Here is a 19,997-nt window from a genome sequence, read left to right as displayed (position 1 = left end):
CTGGCTGCCTCAGTTTACTTGTCCTTTTTGATCATTACTTGATTATTGCTTGAATCTTGTTACTGCGAAAGTTTCTCTCCAGTTTTAATGCTATATTTCCTTTGCAGAGTCTGAGAAATCGCATCAGTCCAAAATCTCTCACTTGAGATATGATTTGGCCAACACTCGCAAAGAACGAACGAAATTCTCAGTTGTACTTACTTCTTCTCGGGATCGTGCTCGGAGGAGATTTTCGTATCTTCAAAATTTCATGGAGATTAATACAAGGAATGCTGAAAAGGGTGTCGCTCGTGGTGCCCACATTAGTACCCAAGCTCTGGTGAATAAAATTCTCTTGAACAAGTCCTTTCCTTTGGTGGATGTTGCTCCTCTTAATATAAGTGATGACGAGAAACTTCATGAGCCTGACATTGATTACGATTATATGAACGATGATGAGGAGGATCTCGAAGTTCCTCTTGGAGAAGATCAATCTCAGAGAGACGAATCTATTGATAATTTCTCTAAGGATATAGTATGGGAATTCTAAAGAGATGTATTATCTCTCTTGTTAAGAAAAAGTTCAAAACTAAACATTGGTAGAAGGTGCGCCTTGATCATTTAAAGAAGCTTCAACATCAGCCTTGTTGCCAGGAGTAATATCAAAATTTGGAGCTTCTTTAAATGATCAAGGCGCACCTTCTACCAATGTTTAGTTTTGAACTTGTTTCTTAACAAGAGAGATAATACATCTATTTAGAATTCCAATACTTGCGTCTTATTATATGTCTTGTAAGAAACAAGTTGAAAAATTCGCATAGTGTTCTTGCTTTTTTGTTCCCCTGCAAAACAATGTTAATGCATATTTTATTTTTCTCATGAGGTCTTGTTGTGCCTTCCAAAGTAAAGGTCTTATTTTACCTAGTATATTATTTTATTTCTATGCGACGAGATTGCAAGCGGTCTTTACACCTTGATGTAATGATCCATTGATCTCGCCTTACCATATTCTTGTATTATTGCTTCTGTAGGTTTTATAGGTGCGTAAATATGATAAGGCTTAATACTTCTGAAAAAGTGGGGGGTCTACCAACACCACCCAATATTTTGCTTAGCAATCTGTGTGGACTAACTACGATATGCATTCTAGAGAATCAACTAGACAGTCAGGCTCAATCTAGATAAAAGTATATCAAGGAATTAATATCCCTTCTCTTGATTTGATCTTTACTCAAGCTAATAACAATCAACGAGTCTTTATCAAATACAAGGAATAACTTGGATGGTACCAAAGACCAATATCCAAAGATCAATCAATGTAAATCAACAACCAAAGGTTGGATATTCTAATTAATGATCTTCAATGCACAACCTGTGTTATTTCAATTATAAAGATAAACGATATAATGCAGAAATTGAAAAAACACAGACACCAGAATTTTGTTAACGAGGAAACCACAAATGCATAAAAACCCCAAGACCTAGTCCAGATTGAACAAACACTGTATTAAGACGCTACAGAATCTATCCTACTACAAACTAACTTCGGTCCGGACTGTAGTTGAACCCTAATCAATATCACACTAATCCGAGGTACAGTTGCGCTCCTTACGTCTCTGATCCCAGCAGGATACTACGTGCTTGATTCCTTTAGCTGATCTCACCCACAACTAAGAGTTGATACGACCCAAAATCAAAGACTTGAATAGACAAATCTGTATCATTGACAATATCAGCGACCTGAATTCCAAACTTGCCGACAATAATTCCTTATCAGTGAGAAAAATACGTATATTAACGGTATTAAGTGTCTAGAGTTATGTAGAGTAATTAAGGCACTAAGCAATGTTATTGAGTTATTTGATATCCCCGAAAATGAATAAGAAGAACCCCTTAATCTTACTCTAATGCCAGATTAGCACTTTCTAAAAAGAGGTGGTAGGATAATGGACCATTACTCAACTAATAGTTACATAAAAGTCCCCCCCACCCCCACACACCCCACCCCACTATCCACCATGATCATACACACTATAAAAAAAGAGAAATTTCATTATCCAATGGTGCAAAAGAAATAAATGGTGCTGACCGTTTATATTTCCCCTAATAGATACTTGAGTTTTGTTCACCTTTGTTTGATAGATAAGTGTGTGAACATTAACCTCGGGATATATTGATGCTTAAGCAAAGATGCCAATTCAATGTATATTTATTCAACTCAAAGGTCCTCATCTCTATCTATACCATCATCATCTTTCATTTTCATCCGACTACCCATCAGCAGTTTCAGGGAGAGAAATCTAACTAGCTAGAGAGAAAAAATGGCTGATTTATTCGACAAAGCTAAGCATTTTGTGACAGACACAATTGATAGCTTCAAGAAAGTACCAGAGGCAACACTGACAGATGTAGATGTGAAATCTGTTGGTTTTACTTCAGTGACTCTGCTTGCAAAGATCTCTGTCAACAATCCATACATCACTCCACTTCCCATGGTAGAAGTTGATTACACCCTCAAAAGTCATGCCAAGTAAGTTCATCAAACTTTGCTGGTCATGAGATTGGATCATGTATTCGACCTGGTCATGGGATTTGATCATGTATTGTATTTGTTGTTTGCAGTGTTATTTTGACCGGAAAAGTGCCGGATCCAGGTAATCTGAAAGCAAGCGGGATAACGTTGCTTGAAGTGGACGTGAAAGTGCCATATAGTATTTTACTAAGCGTTGCCAAGGATGTGAGTACAGATTGGGATCTTGATTATGAATTGTTGTTGGGTCTTATCATTGATCTTCCTTTGATCGGAAATATCACAATTCCACTTTCCCAAAAGGGTGAATTCAAGTTGCCTTCAATCACTGATTTCTTCAAAGGAGGCGGTGGTGAAGAAACCAAGGAAGGAGAGGAGAAGGAAAAGGAAACGGTCTCAACATCTGAAGTTGGAGTTCAAAAAGATGATAAATCTAAGGTTGTGGTAAGACATGTTGAAGAAGTTGATGAAGTAATCCATATCTATGCTGATGGGACTAAAAAATCCGAAGATTGATTTGATTCCTCAATTTCTTTTGGTTGTGGGGAAAACTAAAAGTCTTGATCTTTGATTATTAGGTGTGCTCATCTTTTTCTTTTTTGTTATCTTTTTTCTTAAGAATAAAGCAATGTTGTTCTTTGATTTCTAGTGTTCACCATTTAGAATTGAAAAGATCAATTGAACATCAAGTTATATTGTTTGTTTTCATGCAAAAAGGTAAGGCCTGCCATGTGCTATATTTTGTTTCTTGCAAAAAGGAAAGATGCACCAGGCTAAGGTGAAAATGATGTTTTGGCAATTGGCATATATTTTTTAAAGGCCAAAAATGAACCTAGACCAACCATGCTTAATCTGGTTAGTGATGAGATCGTGCATACAACGAGAGAGGTCGCAAGTTCGACACTCACCCTGTTCATAGAAATGGCTCATGTAATAATAGATGTAGGGCAACATGGTAGTAACAAACAAAACATTGATAACTGGTTGTATTGTTTGGGAACTGGAAAAGGAAAAAGGAGACTGGTGCAAATGTAGCTGTGGATTCTAAATTTCTTATGGCATGTTGAGTCACAGACATTTTCACATGCAGTGCTGGAATGTGCCTAAATAAGAATCAGACTACTAGAGAACCAGCCCCTAAGGCCTAAATCAGTTGCCTTGTGTTTGAGGCCCATTGGATTCATACACTACTCTTTATACATCATCCATATGCCAAAGTGGACATTAAAAACCCCCAAAACGAAACATAAGCACCCTTTAGTACTCCCACCTTTATATCAAACACAAAATTGGTTAAACAGGTCAAAACCACTAATTCTGGGGTGAAATAGACAGGTAAGTTTTGATACTGTTTATATGCACAGAAATCAAAAAAATATTGCTTAATTATCCATTGTGGATATTTCACCCAGAATTTTTTTTGTTAATTAATAGGAACAGACCGATATGTCCTTACCTTCTTCAAATATTTATTGGGTTAGTAAAGGTTGGAAAAAACAGAGTAATCTGCAATCTTAGCAAAAGAAAATATAAAGTAACATAAAACAGGGATCAAAAATTATAGGAACAAAAAACATTAAAAATTACAGGAAAAAAACAGAGTAGCATAAAACAAGGTACGTAGATTTTCCATACAACAATTGGAAAATACAGAGTATCTGCAATCTCAGCAAAAAACAGAGTTATCGCCTTCAACATGTACGTGGATTTTCAGCTCAAATCCACCATTGCAGTCTAAGCTGAATTCCCATATTTTTTTACACCTAAAACTTCAGGCTAGGACATTGAAAGCAAGAACCATTATGTAAATTTGTAGCAAGAACATCAACTGGTGTTTGATTTGCATGTTGGAAGAGCACAACAACACTTTCTACAGGAGTTTTTACTGAAGCATCCATAGTAGCAGTCACCGCAATAGCACATGGGCCAGCAAAAGATCCACTACAGGATTTGCAACAGCCCAAAAAACAACTCTTCTTACATTTTTGGGGACATAATGGACATTTCTTTGCTGTAAGACATAGAGAGCAACCACATGAGAAACACCATATCCATGACAAATTCAAACAAGACTTCTCACTACAAAAATCATAAGAAACTCACACAGAACGCAAACAAAAACTGTTTTTAAGAAATTTTAAGAAAACCCACTACATAAATCTTAAATTACGGCATAATGAAACTAGTTTCATCCTACTTTAAACATGGGAGAAATCAAATTCAACCCAATCTGAAACAAGATTTCATCTTAGTTAAAAATGGGTGAAACCAAATTCAACACAATATAAACACAGGATGAAATCAATTTCATCTTAGTATAAAAATTGGATGAAACTAAAATCAGTCCAATCTAAAACAGGAAGATGCACAAAACTTTCATCTAGTAGCAACAAATGATGAAACAAAGCTCATCATGTGGAAACTCAAGATGAAACCAGTTTCATCCAGTAAAACATAAGATGTACAACAAATTCAACTAGTAGCAACAGATGATGAAACCAGGTTCATCCTGTGGAAACACAAGACGAAACCAGTTTCATCTAGTAATAACACAAGATATATGAAACATTCATTCAAATTCACCAATTTTTTTAGGGCTTTATCAAAATTGGCTTTAGGAAACTTACTGATCTTCTGAAATTGATAGAAAGCAAAACCCGATTTATTTAATTAGCTTCAATCAATCTAAGATATTAACCTCAATTTAACTAGGTTATTTCAAAAAAAAAAAAATTGATATTGGTGGCGCTTTCGACGATGGTGTTACTGGAGTTTGTAGTGGTCGGGATAATGAAGGAATTCGGTGATGTTGTTGATGGTGGTGGTAGTGTTTTTTGATGGTGAGTTTGTTGTTTATAGTGGTGGAGATGATGTGTTGGTTTTTACGGTGGTGGTGGTGTTGATGATATTGTTGTTGGCATTTCTGATGGTGGAGAACGAGATGTTGATGGTGGTGGAGATAATAATGATTCTGGTGGTGTTGGTTTTCTGCTGATGAAGATGGAGGAGGAAAAAATGTTGTTTGTGGTAGAAGAAAAAAGCTAGCAAAGAGATAGATCTGGAAGTCGATGTTTTTCATGTTTAAAGAACTAGTGGGTTACAAATGTCTAAATTGAAACGATTGTGGCATCCGTTCATTTCACTCAAACCAATATGTTATCCGTCCATCTCAACCGGATAAAAATATCTTTTTGATCAAATAGCCCATTTTCTGTATATTAAACGTCTATCTCTCCAAAGGTTCTTAACAATATGGTACAAGTGCTTATAGCAGTGCTACCTCCTCCAACGTCATTGGCAATATCAGAAAAAAGAAAAAAAGAAAAAAAAATCAAATAAACCAGTACAGTGGAGTGATGTTACTGCTTGAATTGTCTCTGTTGATTATATATTAGGTATGGTGTTGCTATTATCTAGTTCGGGAAAGTTCGTTTAATTTATTATCAGAAATTTCTTTGTCCATGGGAGATTCTATAACTGCATCATTCTCATTAGGATGGTTCAAAAAATATTCGACAAGCATTCCTATAGAGTAACCCAAAAATGACATCGATGAATTCTAAAATGTCTTCTTCCAGTTGACCAATTTCTGGTTGGGAAACATCGTAATTATATATATATATATATATGTAAAAAGTTAAAAATTCTTTCTAAATAAATATATTCATTTATCGATATATAAAATAATTTTGCTAGACGGTCCCAAGAATATTTTCATTTATGATGGATATAGACTGTAGTGTAAACAAAGACTTGCTCAAGCACCTAAACTGAGAATGGGACTTCCTTGATAGCCTTGAGAATATTTCCTGGAGAATGTCTTCCAGGAGGTTTGACATTGTTGCAACTTCCTCTAACTTGCCCGTGATGTGAGTTAATTCATGAGGAAAAAAGTAAATAGGGTTTTCAAGTAAGTTTGTCAAACCCTTATAAGAGAGGATTGGCTTAAATATGTCTTTTTAGTTTACAGGAGCTGCAGGCACCTAGCTAGTTTGAGAACCATGCGGCTCTACACGTGTCTTGAAGTTCTTGAAGTTCAATAGAACTACGCACTAGCCGCCATTGTGGTTGTGGTGTATGCTCTTGCACTTGCAGCCTGCAGGTTACCCATTTTGTCAGGCCCAAAGTAATTATATATCTTTTGGGCTTATGTCCCCAAAAATATCGTTCATGTGAAAGGAGAAGAAAAAAAAAAGTTACCGTTAGCTCAACTTCGGATTTAGAACAGACCAGGTTTATTAGGATTAAAAAAAAAAAAGAGATTTAAAATCAGGTAATTAGACTACTCCTAGGAATCGAAGTTCTATCGTTTTACTACTTATGAAATCAGAATTTTCTTAGGATTTGAACTTGTATTCTTTTCCTACAAAAGGAGGAGCCAAGTCCAGAAAAATCCCCTGCGTTTACTATCCTTTTCTTATTTCTTTCACGCTTCTGACCTAGATTCTAAGTTAGTTCCAAGAGTATTTAAAGATCGATCATGGCCCCAATATGGCCGGTATTTTCGAAGTCTAAAACTAATCACAAGGTTTTATCGTCGGAGTCGATTTATGAAACTGTGAATGGTTCCCATGAGTATAAGATAAAAGGATTTTCTCTAGCAAAGGGAATTGGAGTTGGTAAATCCATGAGTAGTCGCACATTTACAGTTTGTGGTCATGATTGGGTTATAATTTTTTATCCAGACGGCGATAAACAAGATAGCCGGGAGTACGTATCCGTATACCTTAAGATCGTAAGCCCTGGAAATGTTAGGGCAACCTTTGAGTTTAAATTGCTCGACCAAAGCCAGAAAGGGAAACACGGTGTTCATAAAATTTATACTGTGAAATCACCATTAACGTTCACACAAGGAGTTGCTGGTTCCTGGTACGTACGTCTTTTCCTATAGTTTTAAATTATTTTGAATATGGATTGCATTCATATATTTTCCCAGTGTGCAACAACTGACACAGGCAATTGGGTCACTGTCGTGTCATGGTTCGAACGCGTTTTTCCGAATCCCCTGGTTTAAAATACTTTTGAATATTACAGCTGTTTATAAACATCAGTTCTTACGGGTAATAATTGATCAGGTTACGAAGCTGTTTATAAACAATAGTTTTGTGTAGTTTAGGTATTTTAACTGCAAAAACGATTTATGGCTCCGCTTTATATACACAGTGCAAGTTGACCTGGGCGAACTATTTCAAATAGGAATTAGATTTTATGAACGAAATCTCCTAGTGAGCTTTGAGGGGGAAAAAACTTATTTCCTCCCCAATCCGTTGATACATATTTGTCATGAACACTTATATTTGATAAGAGATGTTATGGAATCAAGATTGATGTATATCGATTGTTTTTATTACGATGGAGTTCTACTCTTTTTATACAAGAGATACAAGCAAAACTAGGAAACAAATATATTACAGAATATTGAAGAAACAGGGAAACTAACATATACTGAAGATATTCTGTATATCCTAGAGTAATGCAGTATATCCTAGAGTAATGTAAAGAATATGCCGAATACTCTAGAATGTCATCATAATTCTAGAGATGGTCTACAACACATATTGAGTTTGGAACTTAGAAACTGAAGTCGTTTAGAGGGATGTTTTTTTGTGAAAAAAATTTTGTTATCTGTAATTTCAAAGGAGCATAATGCAGCCCAATGGTCCGTTTCTTGTAATGATGTCTCACAAAGTGACTCAATTTCAATGTGTTGTGTTCGTTCATGGAAGACATCATTGTATGCAATGTGAACAACGGATTTGTTAACACAAAATAATGGAGTAGGTTATGAAAGTTGAACTCCCATATCACCAAGAAGCTAACGTAGCTAGACAATCTCTGATGTAGTATGAGCTAAAGCTCGATATTCTGCCTCAGCACTTGAACGAGAAACGACATATTGTTTCTTACTACGCCAGGAAATTAGAGAATTACCAAGAAACATACAATATCCAGTAGTTGATCGACGATCAGTTACATCACCAGCCCAATCAGAATCAAAATATTCCTTGAGTTGTAGATCAAATGTAAAAGAGAAATATAGCCCCTGATATAACGTACCTTTGAAATAACGCAGGATTCGAAGAACAGCTGCATAATGTGTTGAGCATGGAGCTGGCATAAATTGACTTACAATATGCACAACATGACTAATATTTGAACGTGTCATAGTCAAATAATTGAGACTGCCCACTAGTTGCCGATACAATGTAGGGTTGGATAAAACTTCTCTGTCTGTATGATTATATTTAACATTTACCTCAAGAGAAGTATCGACTATTTTATTATCAGTCAATCCTGCACGATGAAGAATTTCAGTAGCGTACTTTACCTGAGATATAAAATATCCTTCAGATGATCTATCAACTTCAATGCCGAGAAAGTATTTTAGATGTCCAAGATCTTTCATTTCAAAGGACAAACTTAATTGTGATTTCAGAGCATTGATACCGTCCAAATCACTTCCAGTAATAACCATATCATCAACATATAGAAGAAGAAGAACAATTGCTTTTTCTGACCTTTTAATGAACATGGCAGAGTCATACGCACTTTGAGTAAACCCATGTTGAGTAACATCATTGCTAAACTTCTCAAACCAAGCACGAGGTGCTTGTTTAATACCATATAATGCTCGACGAAGTTTACAAACTTGATTTGGAGAATGAGGCAATCCTGGAGGTGGCTGCATGTATACTTCTTCTTCAAGATCTCCGTGAAGGAAGGATTTTGTAACATCCATTTGGTGAAGATCCCATCCACGAGAAGTAGCAATAACAAGAAGAGTACGGACGGTTATCATACGAGTTACCGGTGAAAATGTTTCCTCATAATAAACACCATACTCTTGAGTACATCCCTTAGCCACAAGACGAGATTTATAACGTTCGATTGAACCATCATATCTTGTCTTAATCTTATACACCCATCTGCATCCTACCACATATTTTCCAGGTGGTAAATCTACCATGTCAAATGTCGCATCTCTATCAAGAGTTTTTAATTCATTCTTCATTAAGTGCTTCCATTCTGGAGTGATTGATGCTTCCCTGTAACTCTTTGGTTCATACAAGGGTAAGATAGTTGAGAGATAACAGTGGTAGTCAGAAAACTTAGCTGGTGGATGTCGTTCACGAGGAGCCATGGTAGGTACTTCAGATGCAGGATCCTGCTGTTCAGGAGAAGTAGTGCCAGGATGAGTTATAGAGTGGTTCCATAATGATTTAGGTGTATCTAGAGTATCTGGTGTAGAGGATTGGTGAATTTCTGGCGGTGCACTCATCTCGGGATTAGGAATGAAAGACACAAATTGAGATGGAGAGAACTCAACTTCAAAAGGATCTTCATACGTAAAATTTTCAGAAGACTTACTTTTTGGAAGAGAAAAATATGGTATTTTCTCCCAAAAAGTTACATGACGAGAGACATGGAGTTTTTGACTTGTTGGATCATAAAAACGATATCCTTTATGTTCAATTCCATACCCTAAGAAAACACATATTGAATTCTTTTTACTCAGTTTGTTACGTTCACGTTCTGGAAGGAGAACAAAACAGGTTGAACCAAAAGCACGAAGTTCTGAATAATTGGGTATTTCTCCATAAAGACGTTCATATGGAGATATTCCATCTATAACAGCTGTTGGAACACGATTTATTGTATATACAGCAGTAAAAACATATTCCCCACAAAATTTAGATGGAACGGAAGTAGATAACAATTGAGTTCTAGCAGTTTCTACTATGTGACGGTGTTTACGTTCTGCAACACCGTTTTGTTCAGGAGTTTCTGTACAAGATAGTTGAAGAATAGTACCCTCAGACTTGAGAAAATCTTTAAAAGGATTTGATATATAGTCCCCCGCCTTGATCAACACGAAAGGTTTTAATAGTTTTTGTAAATTGGGTTTTGACCATAGTGGAAAAATCAATATATATTTTAAGGAAATTTGATCTAGAGCTGAAAAGATATATCCAAGTATATCTTGTGTAGTCATCAATAAAAATCACATAATATAAGTCTCCTCCTTTAGAAGCAATTGGTGACTTTTTCCAAACATCGGAGTGAATAAGATCAAATGGCGCACTTGAAAAAGTTGTACTGTTATTAAAGGGAAATGCCGGTTGTTTGGCCATCTTACAAGAAATGCAGCAAGGTTCTTTATCTAGTTGAGTTTACCCTAATAAACCTTTATTAATCATGTATCTAAGACGATAAAAGGAAATATTCCCTAACCTAGAGTGCCAAGACATGAATGGAGAAGTGGTAGATGGTGATATAGAAGCTGAAGCAACAACAACTTGATTTTTGAGTTGTGGAGGAATAATGAGCATCTCTAGGAGGTATAGTCGACCCACTCTACGACCTATCCCAACTAGCTTCTCCGTCCTTGGATCCTGTATAACACAACCAGAAGGAAGGAAGTGAATTTTAAACCCTTGATCACATATTAGCCCAATAGATATAATATTCATTGTTATCTTGGGAACAAGAAGTACATCAGGAATACACAAATTGTTGGAAGATTCAACCAAACCGGTATGAGTTGCAGTTAATTCAGACCCATCAGCAGTATGAATTCTAGGAGTTATTATTGGATACAAACTTTCAAAGAATTGAGGATTATAAGTCATATGGCTAGAAGCACCCGAATCGAGAAACCAACCAGTTGAGTATATACCTATAGGAATTGCAAGAGCAGAAGCTATTGTGGGATTATTACCAATTGACATGATTTGTTTGATCATCTCTTGAATGTCAGGCATAGACGGTTCATGTTTCTTTTCTAGCTCAGTTGAAACAGGTGCTTCGGTGAATCTTGTCGAAGTATTTGCATTGAAGTTCCTCCTTTTCTCGTGCATATTTCTGGATGTTGGTGATGTGCAGTTATTCACCGTATGTCCATACTCCTTTCAATAGTTACATTGATATATAGATAGGGATTGAGATGTTATTGATGGCTGAGCTGGTGATTGAGTACAGTTTCTGGCTAGATGTCCAAGTTGCTTGCAGTTGTGACATTGAAACTGAGATATGTCACGGCTTGATGAATTCTTCTGAGGATTATAGTTTGGTCTTGAAGATGCAGCAAAGAAAGCTGAGATATCTGGCTTAATTCTTTTTCTTGTTTCTTCAGTGATCAGTTCTGCTAATGCATCTTCCACCGTGGATAGAGGTGATCTATGTAGAATTGATGCTCTAACAGATTCAAACTCGTCTTTTAAGGACATAAGAAGTTGAACTAACCGTGACTCTTCTCGATATTTTTCCTACAGTTGTGCATCAGTGGTCCATCTAAGTTCCATTAGTGCCAATTGATTCCATATTACAGACATCTCTGTTTGAAAATATGATATTGTCTGATCATTCTGTTGTTTCAAGGATCGAATGTCTTGTTCAAGTTTGTAACGTTGAGCAAAATTGATTTGTGTGTACCTTTTGGAAAGAAAGTCTCATGCTTCTTTTACGACTTCAAAGTTGGTAAGTTGCATGCTGATATATGTAATCACAGTATTTTCGATCCATGTAAGAATTTTGTGATTGTTGATCTCCTAATATTTGTGACTATCACTGGTTGAAGGCTCATTTTTGTCTGTTTTCTGTGAAATAGTTTTTGCAGGACACTTTTCTGCACCATCTATGTACTTCCATAATCCTTTTCCTTTGAGAAAACTTCTTATGAGAAAAGACCAGTGGTTATAGTGGTTCCATCGAACTTCACTGTAATGGGTGAGGAATCTTCTCGAGACATGATGAGAGGTAAATATTAGAATAGAAAAACAGGATAAACAAGATTTCAGGCTTTGAACGGATTATTGATGGTTTGCAGCGGAAGATTGGATCTTGTGTGGCTCTGATGCCATGACAAGAGATGTTATGGAATCAAGATTGATATATATTGATTGTTTTTATTACAACGGAGTTCTACTCCTTCTATACAAGAGATACAAGCAAAACTAGGAAACAAATATATTACAGAATATTAAAGAAACAAGGAAACTAACATATACTGAAGATATTCAGTATATCCTAGAGTAGTGCAGTATATCCTAGAGTAATGTAAAGAATATGCAAAGATATGCAGAATACTCTAGAATGTCATCATAATTCTTAACAATATTGAGAACAACCAAGCGCATAAATGACTTTTCTATATGGATTAATTTCAGGGGATACACACAGTATATGAAGAGGTCAGAGTTGGAGAGATCAACTTATATCAAGGATGATTTCCTTCGCATCCGTTGTATAGCCGAGTGGTGAAAACTCGTGATGGAACACTTCAAACTATTGATGATACAGTGCAAACTCGTGCTGAGGAGGAGAAAGATTATGTTATTCCGGTTCTTCCGTCAGATATGATTCAGAATCTCAAGGGTTTGCTAGATTCTGAAATTGGTTTTGATGTTACTTTTCACGTTGGAAATGAATTCTTCGGATCCCATAAGTTGATTCTTGCAGGTGGATCTCCAGTATTTAAAGCTCAGTTTTTTGGATTAGTGGGTAATACAAACATGGAAACAATTTCTATTGAAGAGTTTGAACCCTTTGCTTTTAAGGTAAGGTTTTCATTATTTTGTTTTTATGCTTTAGCTTCAAAACATCCAGGAACATGTATGCTTTACTAGTACCACTACGTTTGATTATATCCTGTGATGCAGGTCATGTTGCTATTTCTATACTCAGATGAACTTCCAGAATCACATGAACTTTCTGTTTCAGACTCTCCTTGCACTTCAACAACAATCTTGCAACATCTGCTAGTTGCAGCAGATCGCTTTGATCTTCCACGATTGAGACTCATGTGTGAGGCTAAATTATGTAAAAAAATAAACGCAAGTACTGTTGCAATAACACTGGCCATAGCATAACAACACCAATGCCTGCAACTGAAAACTATCTGTCTAAAATTTGTAGCTAAACCTGAAAATTTGGGAGGTGAGTACCATTGTGTTTAGCACTCTAAGAAAGCAGTTAGCTATTTTTATAGATTTCATGAGGAGTACCAATTTATATCTTCTGTTTCTGGATGAACAATTATTTTCTTAACCATTAAAATGTTTTGCGTGTAGGGGTTATGAAGTCGGAAGGGTATGCATATTTGGAGAAGTGGTATCCCTCATTATTGACAGATCTGTTGGAGACTGGTGTACTGGTTGATAAAAAATGAAGTCCAATACTTCGCAGGAAAAGAATTTCAAAATCAACAATAACAACACCTGTGAGAATTTAATGTTTCTGCAACACCATCGCTTGGGATAGCTGGTTCCTAAATGTTCTAACTTTGTGTATAATTTTCTGGTGTGTTGTCGCAGTTGTGCTAGAACTACGAATTACATAGTGTTTTATGCATTATACAGTGGAATTATTTGATTTTTCTTTTTTTTTTCTTTTTGATATATATCATAGTAGTCTTGAGTGGTGCTAGAATCACCGAAGCTTTCCACCGAGAAAGCCACCGTGAACAGATCGTGCGGCAGTAAGGTGATGGTTCGACCATCGGGATTAGAGGCGCATAAAGTGGGGTGGGGTCAGGGTTGTTGTGTCGCTCAGTGGTTACTTGGTGGATTTTCGAAGTGAGTCTAGAGTTTTCGTTTAATTAATACTCCATCCGTCATAAATCAAGAGTCCACTTTGACTTTGTCAAGATATTAAGGAAATCCTATAAAATATTGTGACTAGTCCTTGACTAGTCTATTTAATATTACGTTATTACCAAAATTAAAATTATTAGTGTTAAAAATTCTAATTTGGATATTATTATTGTTTTAGGATAGTCCGCGAGTTACAACATCAGAGGTGGCGCTATCCATGCACAAAAACTCTAACAAAACAATTTTTTCACAAAAATCTCATTTAACATAAACTGTTTATATTACCCTTCTAGTTTAAATCACCCCAACAAAAACAAAAATCAACCCCACCTTTAATTTTATAATTTCCACCAACAACATCATACCATCGTGCCACCACCACTGAACACCATCACCGCCAACCACCACCTCCGACCACCACCACTGCACCTCCGACCACCACCACTGCACCTCCACCGCCACTGCACCACCATCTCTGACGACCACCACCGCCGTCCACCACCCCGCCACACCACCGTCGCCGTCAACCATCGCCACTGTCCATTACCCCGCCACACCACCACCACCGTCAACCACCGTCTACCACCGCCGACCGTCACCACCGCCGACCGCTCCACTGTCGCCGTCCACCACCATCACCACACCGCCGTCAACCACCGTCTACCACCGATCACCAACGCCGTTGACCACTACCGACCAAAACCAGCACCAACGGCCGCACCTCCACCAGCACCACGACCGCCCACCACCACCACCGGTCAAAAATTAGATGAAACCCATTTTGGTTTCATTATTAATACGATGAAAATGATTTTGGTTTCATCATAAAAATAAGATGAAAACATAATGTTAGTGTCAAACATTCACTGATTAGAATGTCAGGTTTCAACAACTAATCCCTCGACATATATAGATCAGGGAAAATCATCACATGTATCAAAAGGAATATCATGAAACATAATCATATAGAGTTATAAATTTCAGATCACGTATCAGAGTCAAACCTTCTTGTCTTCTTCAGTCAAGAGTTTTTGAAGCAAAGGTAAACCCATAAACTGCAAATGATAAAATTGCCAATCCAAACAGGCATATACAAGTCAATAAGGCACTACAATCAACATGTAAACTGGGGACCAAGAAACCAAATCTTAGAAAAAAAATGAATAATGGGTGAAGGATAGATTACACCAACAGCAGTTGACCAGAAGGTAGGAATTGATTCTATAATCTTCTTCCTTTTTATAAGGAAATTCCAAAGCATTAAGGTATCCCCATATTTGTTCTCTGCTTCCTCCTCCCACACCTTCTTCTCATACTTCTTCTTAAGTTAGGAATCGACTCTACCATCGCCGATGCCGACCACCATTATCGTGGACCATCGCCAATGCCGTCGACCAGCTCACATACCACCGCCACCACCAACCAGCAACTTATGGTAACGTCATCCACCACCCACCACCACCAAATATTCATAAAACCACCATTTTCACCGCTTCGAACAAATCCAACCATCGCTAAATTTTTCAAAAACAAATTGGATCTGACCAAATTAAGATTTTCATTGAGAGATTAAATACCAATTGAACAAAATCAGTATAAATTAAAAATCAACCAAAATTAATCATACCCGAACTAATCGAAGGTCGTAAAATTGGCGGTGGTGATGGTGGAGGTGATTTAGAAGTGAGATTTGATTGTACTGGAGTTGGAAAAGGTGTAAGTGGTGCTGGTGAGGAAGGAGGACGAAGAGGAGGCGGATCTGGCGTTGATGGAGGATCAGAAATTGATAACGGGTACGACGGTCTGAGAGAAGGAGTAGGAGGTGCTAGAGGAAGAGGCGACGGTGATCACGGCAGATCTTGAAGTGACAGTGGCTTATTGGTGGTGTTGCGGTCGGAGGAGCAGCTGGTGGCGGTGGGGAGAAGAATGAAGAAATGAAATATTAGACGAGTGGAGAAGATGGATCGATAAGGATATATACAGTAAAGGGTAGGATAGATTATAAAAATTAATAAAAACTAAATTTAAATCATTATACTTTGAAATGGAGTTTTTGTATCAATTTTACATGATATGGTTTTTGTGTATCCCAAATAATATGGCTAGTGTTTTTATAGCTCAACTAGTATCACCTTGGTTTTTTATAGCTTATTATGATATTGTAAAGAAATATTTTATCATAAATTTTTGAAATTTTGTAACTACATATAAATGTTTTTATTAATACAGATTAATACAGATGAAAAGGAAATGTAAGAATAAATAGAAGTATTATGAATTTTGTAACTACCCATACATGTTTTTATTTAAAAAAGGAATCGAAATTAATATAAAAAAATATTGAGTGGATTTTTTCCTTATATTTGGTGATGATATTTATGATTTTTAATTAAGTTTATATTAAAAATGATTTTATAATTGTATAAAAAAAAGGTATGTTTGATAGCTTAAGGTAAAAGTATGTCTATAAATAGAACGGATAGATAAAAATGGACAAATCAAAGTAAAAATTAGGACAGATAAAAATGGACAGAGGGTACATACAAACTGCTGGAGCCTGGTCTAACTGTCTCACGTTGACCAAGCTAAAAGTGAGTCGAACGATGGGTCGGAGAGTTAGCAGATAGAGATAGGACTCGGGACTTGGAAGTTGATGCAATGTTATCGAAATATTGGACTAGCTTATAAGGGCTTAAATTAGTTAGCTTTTGGACTTTTAATTTGGGGTGTCAAGACCTGCCCAACTAAATTTGATGGATACGTTGACCATATTCAGATACTATGTATTCTAATTAGTGATTACTCTACAACTCGATACATAGTAAAGCTTCAAAAATGTTAATCAAAGTGATGCTAGGAAATTGGCATCTATTTTTAAGCCAAAAAAGAAACTAGACAGCTTAATCCTGTTAGCCATGAGATCATGTGTAAAACGAAAAATGTTTTTCCTTTTTACTCGAGCATATCAACAAATGGCAGGACAGCAAAGAAGAACATAGAAGCATGTTATTGCCTTCTACATAAGGAGACTGTTTAGCAACTAGAGGTAGAAGTCATTGTCAAAAATTAAGCGCATGTGATGGCAAAATTGAGGCATGTGCCAATGTCTGCATATATTATTTTCGAAGGTAATATAGGCCGTAAATACCAATACAATTGCCATCTGTAGGCATAATCATCCACCGAGGCACAGTTATACTTAGGTTCCTAGACTTGGGGGATAATTTTCTGGGAGGATTGACATTGTTGGAGTTTCTTCCAACTTGCCCGTTATGCGAGTTAAAGAGGAAAAAGAAAATAGGGTTTTCAAGTAAGTTTGGAATGCTCTATTTAATATTCTCAATAGATATGGATTTGGTTCTAAATGGTCTTGGATGAAATGGTGTATTTCTTCAGCCCATCTCTCGATTTTGGTTAATGGTTCTTCTACTCAAAAATTTAAGCCATTTAAACGACTAAGACAAGGCGATTCTCTTTCTCGTATCTTTTCTTGTTAGTGGTTGAGGTGCTTTCAAAACTCATGGATGATGCCTTTCAAAGAGGTCAGCTTCATGGTTTCCAAGTTGCAGATACGGGTGCAGTAATTTCTCATCTCCAATTTACAAATGATACTCTGATTTTTATTGATGCTAAGGAAGAGGGGGTAACTCGACTCGTTATCACTCTCGCAATCTTTGAACAACCGACATGTTTGAGATTGAATTCAGAGAAAAGTACTATGGTAAGTGTTGGGGCTGATCACGTTATTTCTTCCTTAGCCAAAGTTGGGTTGTAAAATTAAAAAACTGCCTATTAAGTACCTAGAACTCCCAATTGGTGCATGCTCCAGAAGAACGTCTATTTGGGAATCTGTATTAGAAAGAACGGAGTTGAGGCTTGCTTCCTGGAATAATAAATTTCTTAACAAGGCAGAGCGATTAGCTCTTATGATGGTCATTCTTTTCGTCTTACCAATTTATTTCTTATCGCTCTTTCATCTTCCAGTGAGTATAGATGGGAACTTTCTTTGGGGCGCTCTTGAAGGAAAAAAGAAGATGTCTTGGGTGAACTGGAACAAGGTCAGCATTTCTAAACGAAATGGAGGGTTAGGTGTTAAAAATCTAAGACTAACAAATCTCTTCTCGCTAAGTGGGTTTGGAGGTACTCAACCCAAAGAGATACTCTGCGGAGGAAGATTGCTCAACAAAAGAGCAAGGTGAACAATGAAATTGCACTCCCAGCAGATGAATCAACTGTTCAAGGTAGGAGTTTATGGAGGAATTTTACAAAGATTGTACTTGATCTGCAAAGGTTCGTAACTTTCAAAATTAACAATGACATGAACATTCGGTTTGGTATGATCAATGGATTGATCGGGGCTGTATAAAAGACTTGTTTCCAATTATTTTCAAGGCGAGCAGGAACAAGCAAGCATCCATTGTTGAGATGATTACTGATGGAAGATGGGAAGGTACATTCAAAAGAACTTTAAATCAAAAAAACCAGATGGAGTGGGATCTACTCAAAAGAGACTTAGGGAATGTGCCTGTTCTTGTAGATTCCGATGATGAAGTCAAGCTTGTTGAGAATTTCATCCCAAAAACATGTTATGCAGCTCTAGAAGGAACTGTGGAGGACTGTGCTTATAACAATTTGCTTTGGATTAAGGGAGTTCCTAACAAAGTCAGCTTCCTTTTATGGGCTGCTTTTAATGATTCTATCCCCACAAGAACCATGCTTAGACAGCAAGGCGTTGATCCGGATCCGGATTTGTGCGTTTTCTGCAACTGCGAACGAGAGACAGCTGATCATATGTTAATTCATTTACTTTTTCTTTTAATGTTTGGGATCTTTTCATTAGATCTTTTCGCATCTCTTGGCCTTTGCCAGCAACTATCCTGCAGCTGTTTATTGCCTGGGACTGGAATGTGTTTCCGGAAGATGCAAATCATTATGGGCTGTAATGCACTTCGCCATTGTTTGGAACGGAACAAATCAAAATTGAACGCGCGCCTTCACAACTGCTGGATATCCTAGATGTGACATCAGCAAACAGTATAGATAACCGGAGTTAAATACGTTTTTTTGAACTGCCGTATTTTTCCAGGATATATTTCACATATCCTGTTTTTCTATTTACCCCAAATCTTCGTATTCTTCCTTTATTTCTGGCGTCAAGAAAATTTTTCATATCTCTATTTTTTTTGGAAACCTAAAATTTTATTGTAACCATCTAAAGTAAAAAATGCCCTTGCATAACTAAATCACAAGAACAAAGCCTCTTACTCAGTACAGTACTGCAGGTAATTATCTCGTACTGATATTTAATATATTTCATCATGATCTTGTCTAGTAGTATAACGATCTCCAATCAATTTTCTCTTTTCTGTATGTTTCTTATGGTTGTTTAGGGATACGTATGGTTGTGTACGTATGGTTAATGTGCTGTATGTTTCTTATGTGTCGAGTATCATTAGTTTACTTCTTCATATTTTATTTGATCTGGATTTAGATTTTAGGGCTTTGCTTTCTATAATATCTATGTACTGAACTCTTGTGAAAAATAAAGTGAATGTTGATTTGGTTTTCAACTGTGATTGATGAATAAGGTCATGGTTCTTATTGAGAATCATTCTTTTCCAGAGGAAAATGATAATTTGTGTCCGAGAGATGATGTTCCATTTACTACGGATCCAGAAAAGGTTGACAAAACCAACGGGGTACCGAAAATTGGTGAGGAATTTGATTCTAAACAACAAGCATATGATTACTATAATCGGTACTCTAGAGGCGTTGGATTTAGTATACATAAAGGTTCGAGCACTCACCGTAAAGATAAAATAATCTCTAGAAGAGTTCTTGAATGTTCAAATGCAGGGATGTATAAGAAGCATCCAAGAGGATCCCTTTTGAAACCT

General features: G+C 36.7%; 3 protein-coding genes and 1 long non-coding RNA gene across 4 annotated transcripts; 3 read left to right on the top strand and 1 right to left on the bottom strand.

The window, feature by feature from the left end:
* Positions 1–2,195: 2,195 nt before the first annotated feature.
* On the top strand, positions 2,196–3,217 carry LOC113344127 (desiccation protectant protein Lea14 homolog). The gene is made up of 2 exons (XM_026588162.1): positions 2,196–2,509; positions 2,602–3,217. Exons 1-2 carry the CDS (start codon positions 2,301–2,303, stop codon positions 3,023–3,025), a joined length of 633 nt encoding a protein of 210 aa, XP_026443947.1. The 5' UTR covers positions 2,196–2,300; the 3' UTR covers positions 3,026–3,217.
* A 3,772-nt stretch (positions 3,218–6,989) lies between these two features.
* LOC113344139 (BTB/POZ and MATH domain-containing protein 4-like) lies at positions 6,990–7,553 on the top strand. The gene is made up of 2 exons (XM_026588172.1): positions 6,990–7,378; positions 7,544–7,553. Exons 1-2 carry the CDS (start codon positions 6,990–6,992, stop codon positions 7,551–7,553), a joined length of 399 nt encoding a protein of 132 aa, XP_026443957.1.
* Positions 7,554–11,462: 3,909 nt separating this feature from the next.
* Positions 11,463–13,676, top strand: LOC113344138 (BTB/POZ and MATH domain-containing protein 3-like). Its single transcript, XM_026588171.1, has 8 exons — positions 11,463–11,474; positions 11,576–11,681; positions 11,888–11,986; positions 12,087–12,147; positions 12,759–13,065; positions 13,168–13,327; positions 13,424–13,444; positions 13,579–13,676. Exons 1-8 carry the CDS (start codon positions 11,463–11,465, stop codon positions 13,674–13,676), a joined length of 864 nt encoding a protein of 287 aa, XP_026443956.1.
* A 1,475-nt stretch (positions 13,677–15,151) lies between these two features.
* On the bottom strand, positions 15,152–16,300 carry LOC113344147. The gene is made up of 2 exons (XR_003357672.1): positions 15,728–16,300; positions 15,152–15,640 (listed from the first exon to the last, which is right to left on the bottom strand). It is a non-coding gene; the product is annotated as an uncharacterized LOC113344147 (long non-coding RNA).
* Between the last annotated feature and the right edge of the window lie 3,697 nt (positions 16,301–19,997).

Source organism: Papaver somniferum, unplaced genomic scaffold, assembly GCF_003573695.1.
Source record: "Papaver somniferum cultivar HN1 unplaced genomic scaffold, ASM357369v1 unplaced-scaffold_74, whole genome shotgun sequence".
Lineage (NCBI taxonomy): Eukaryota > Viridiplantae > Streptophyta > Magnoliopsida > Ranunculales > Papaveraceae > Papaver > Papaver somniferum.
The sequence above is the reverse complement of the archived record's forward strand: the minus strand, read 5'-3'. Positions and strand labels throughout refer to the sequence as shown.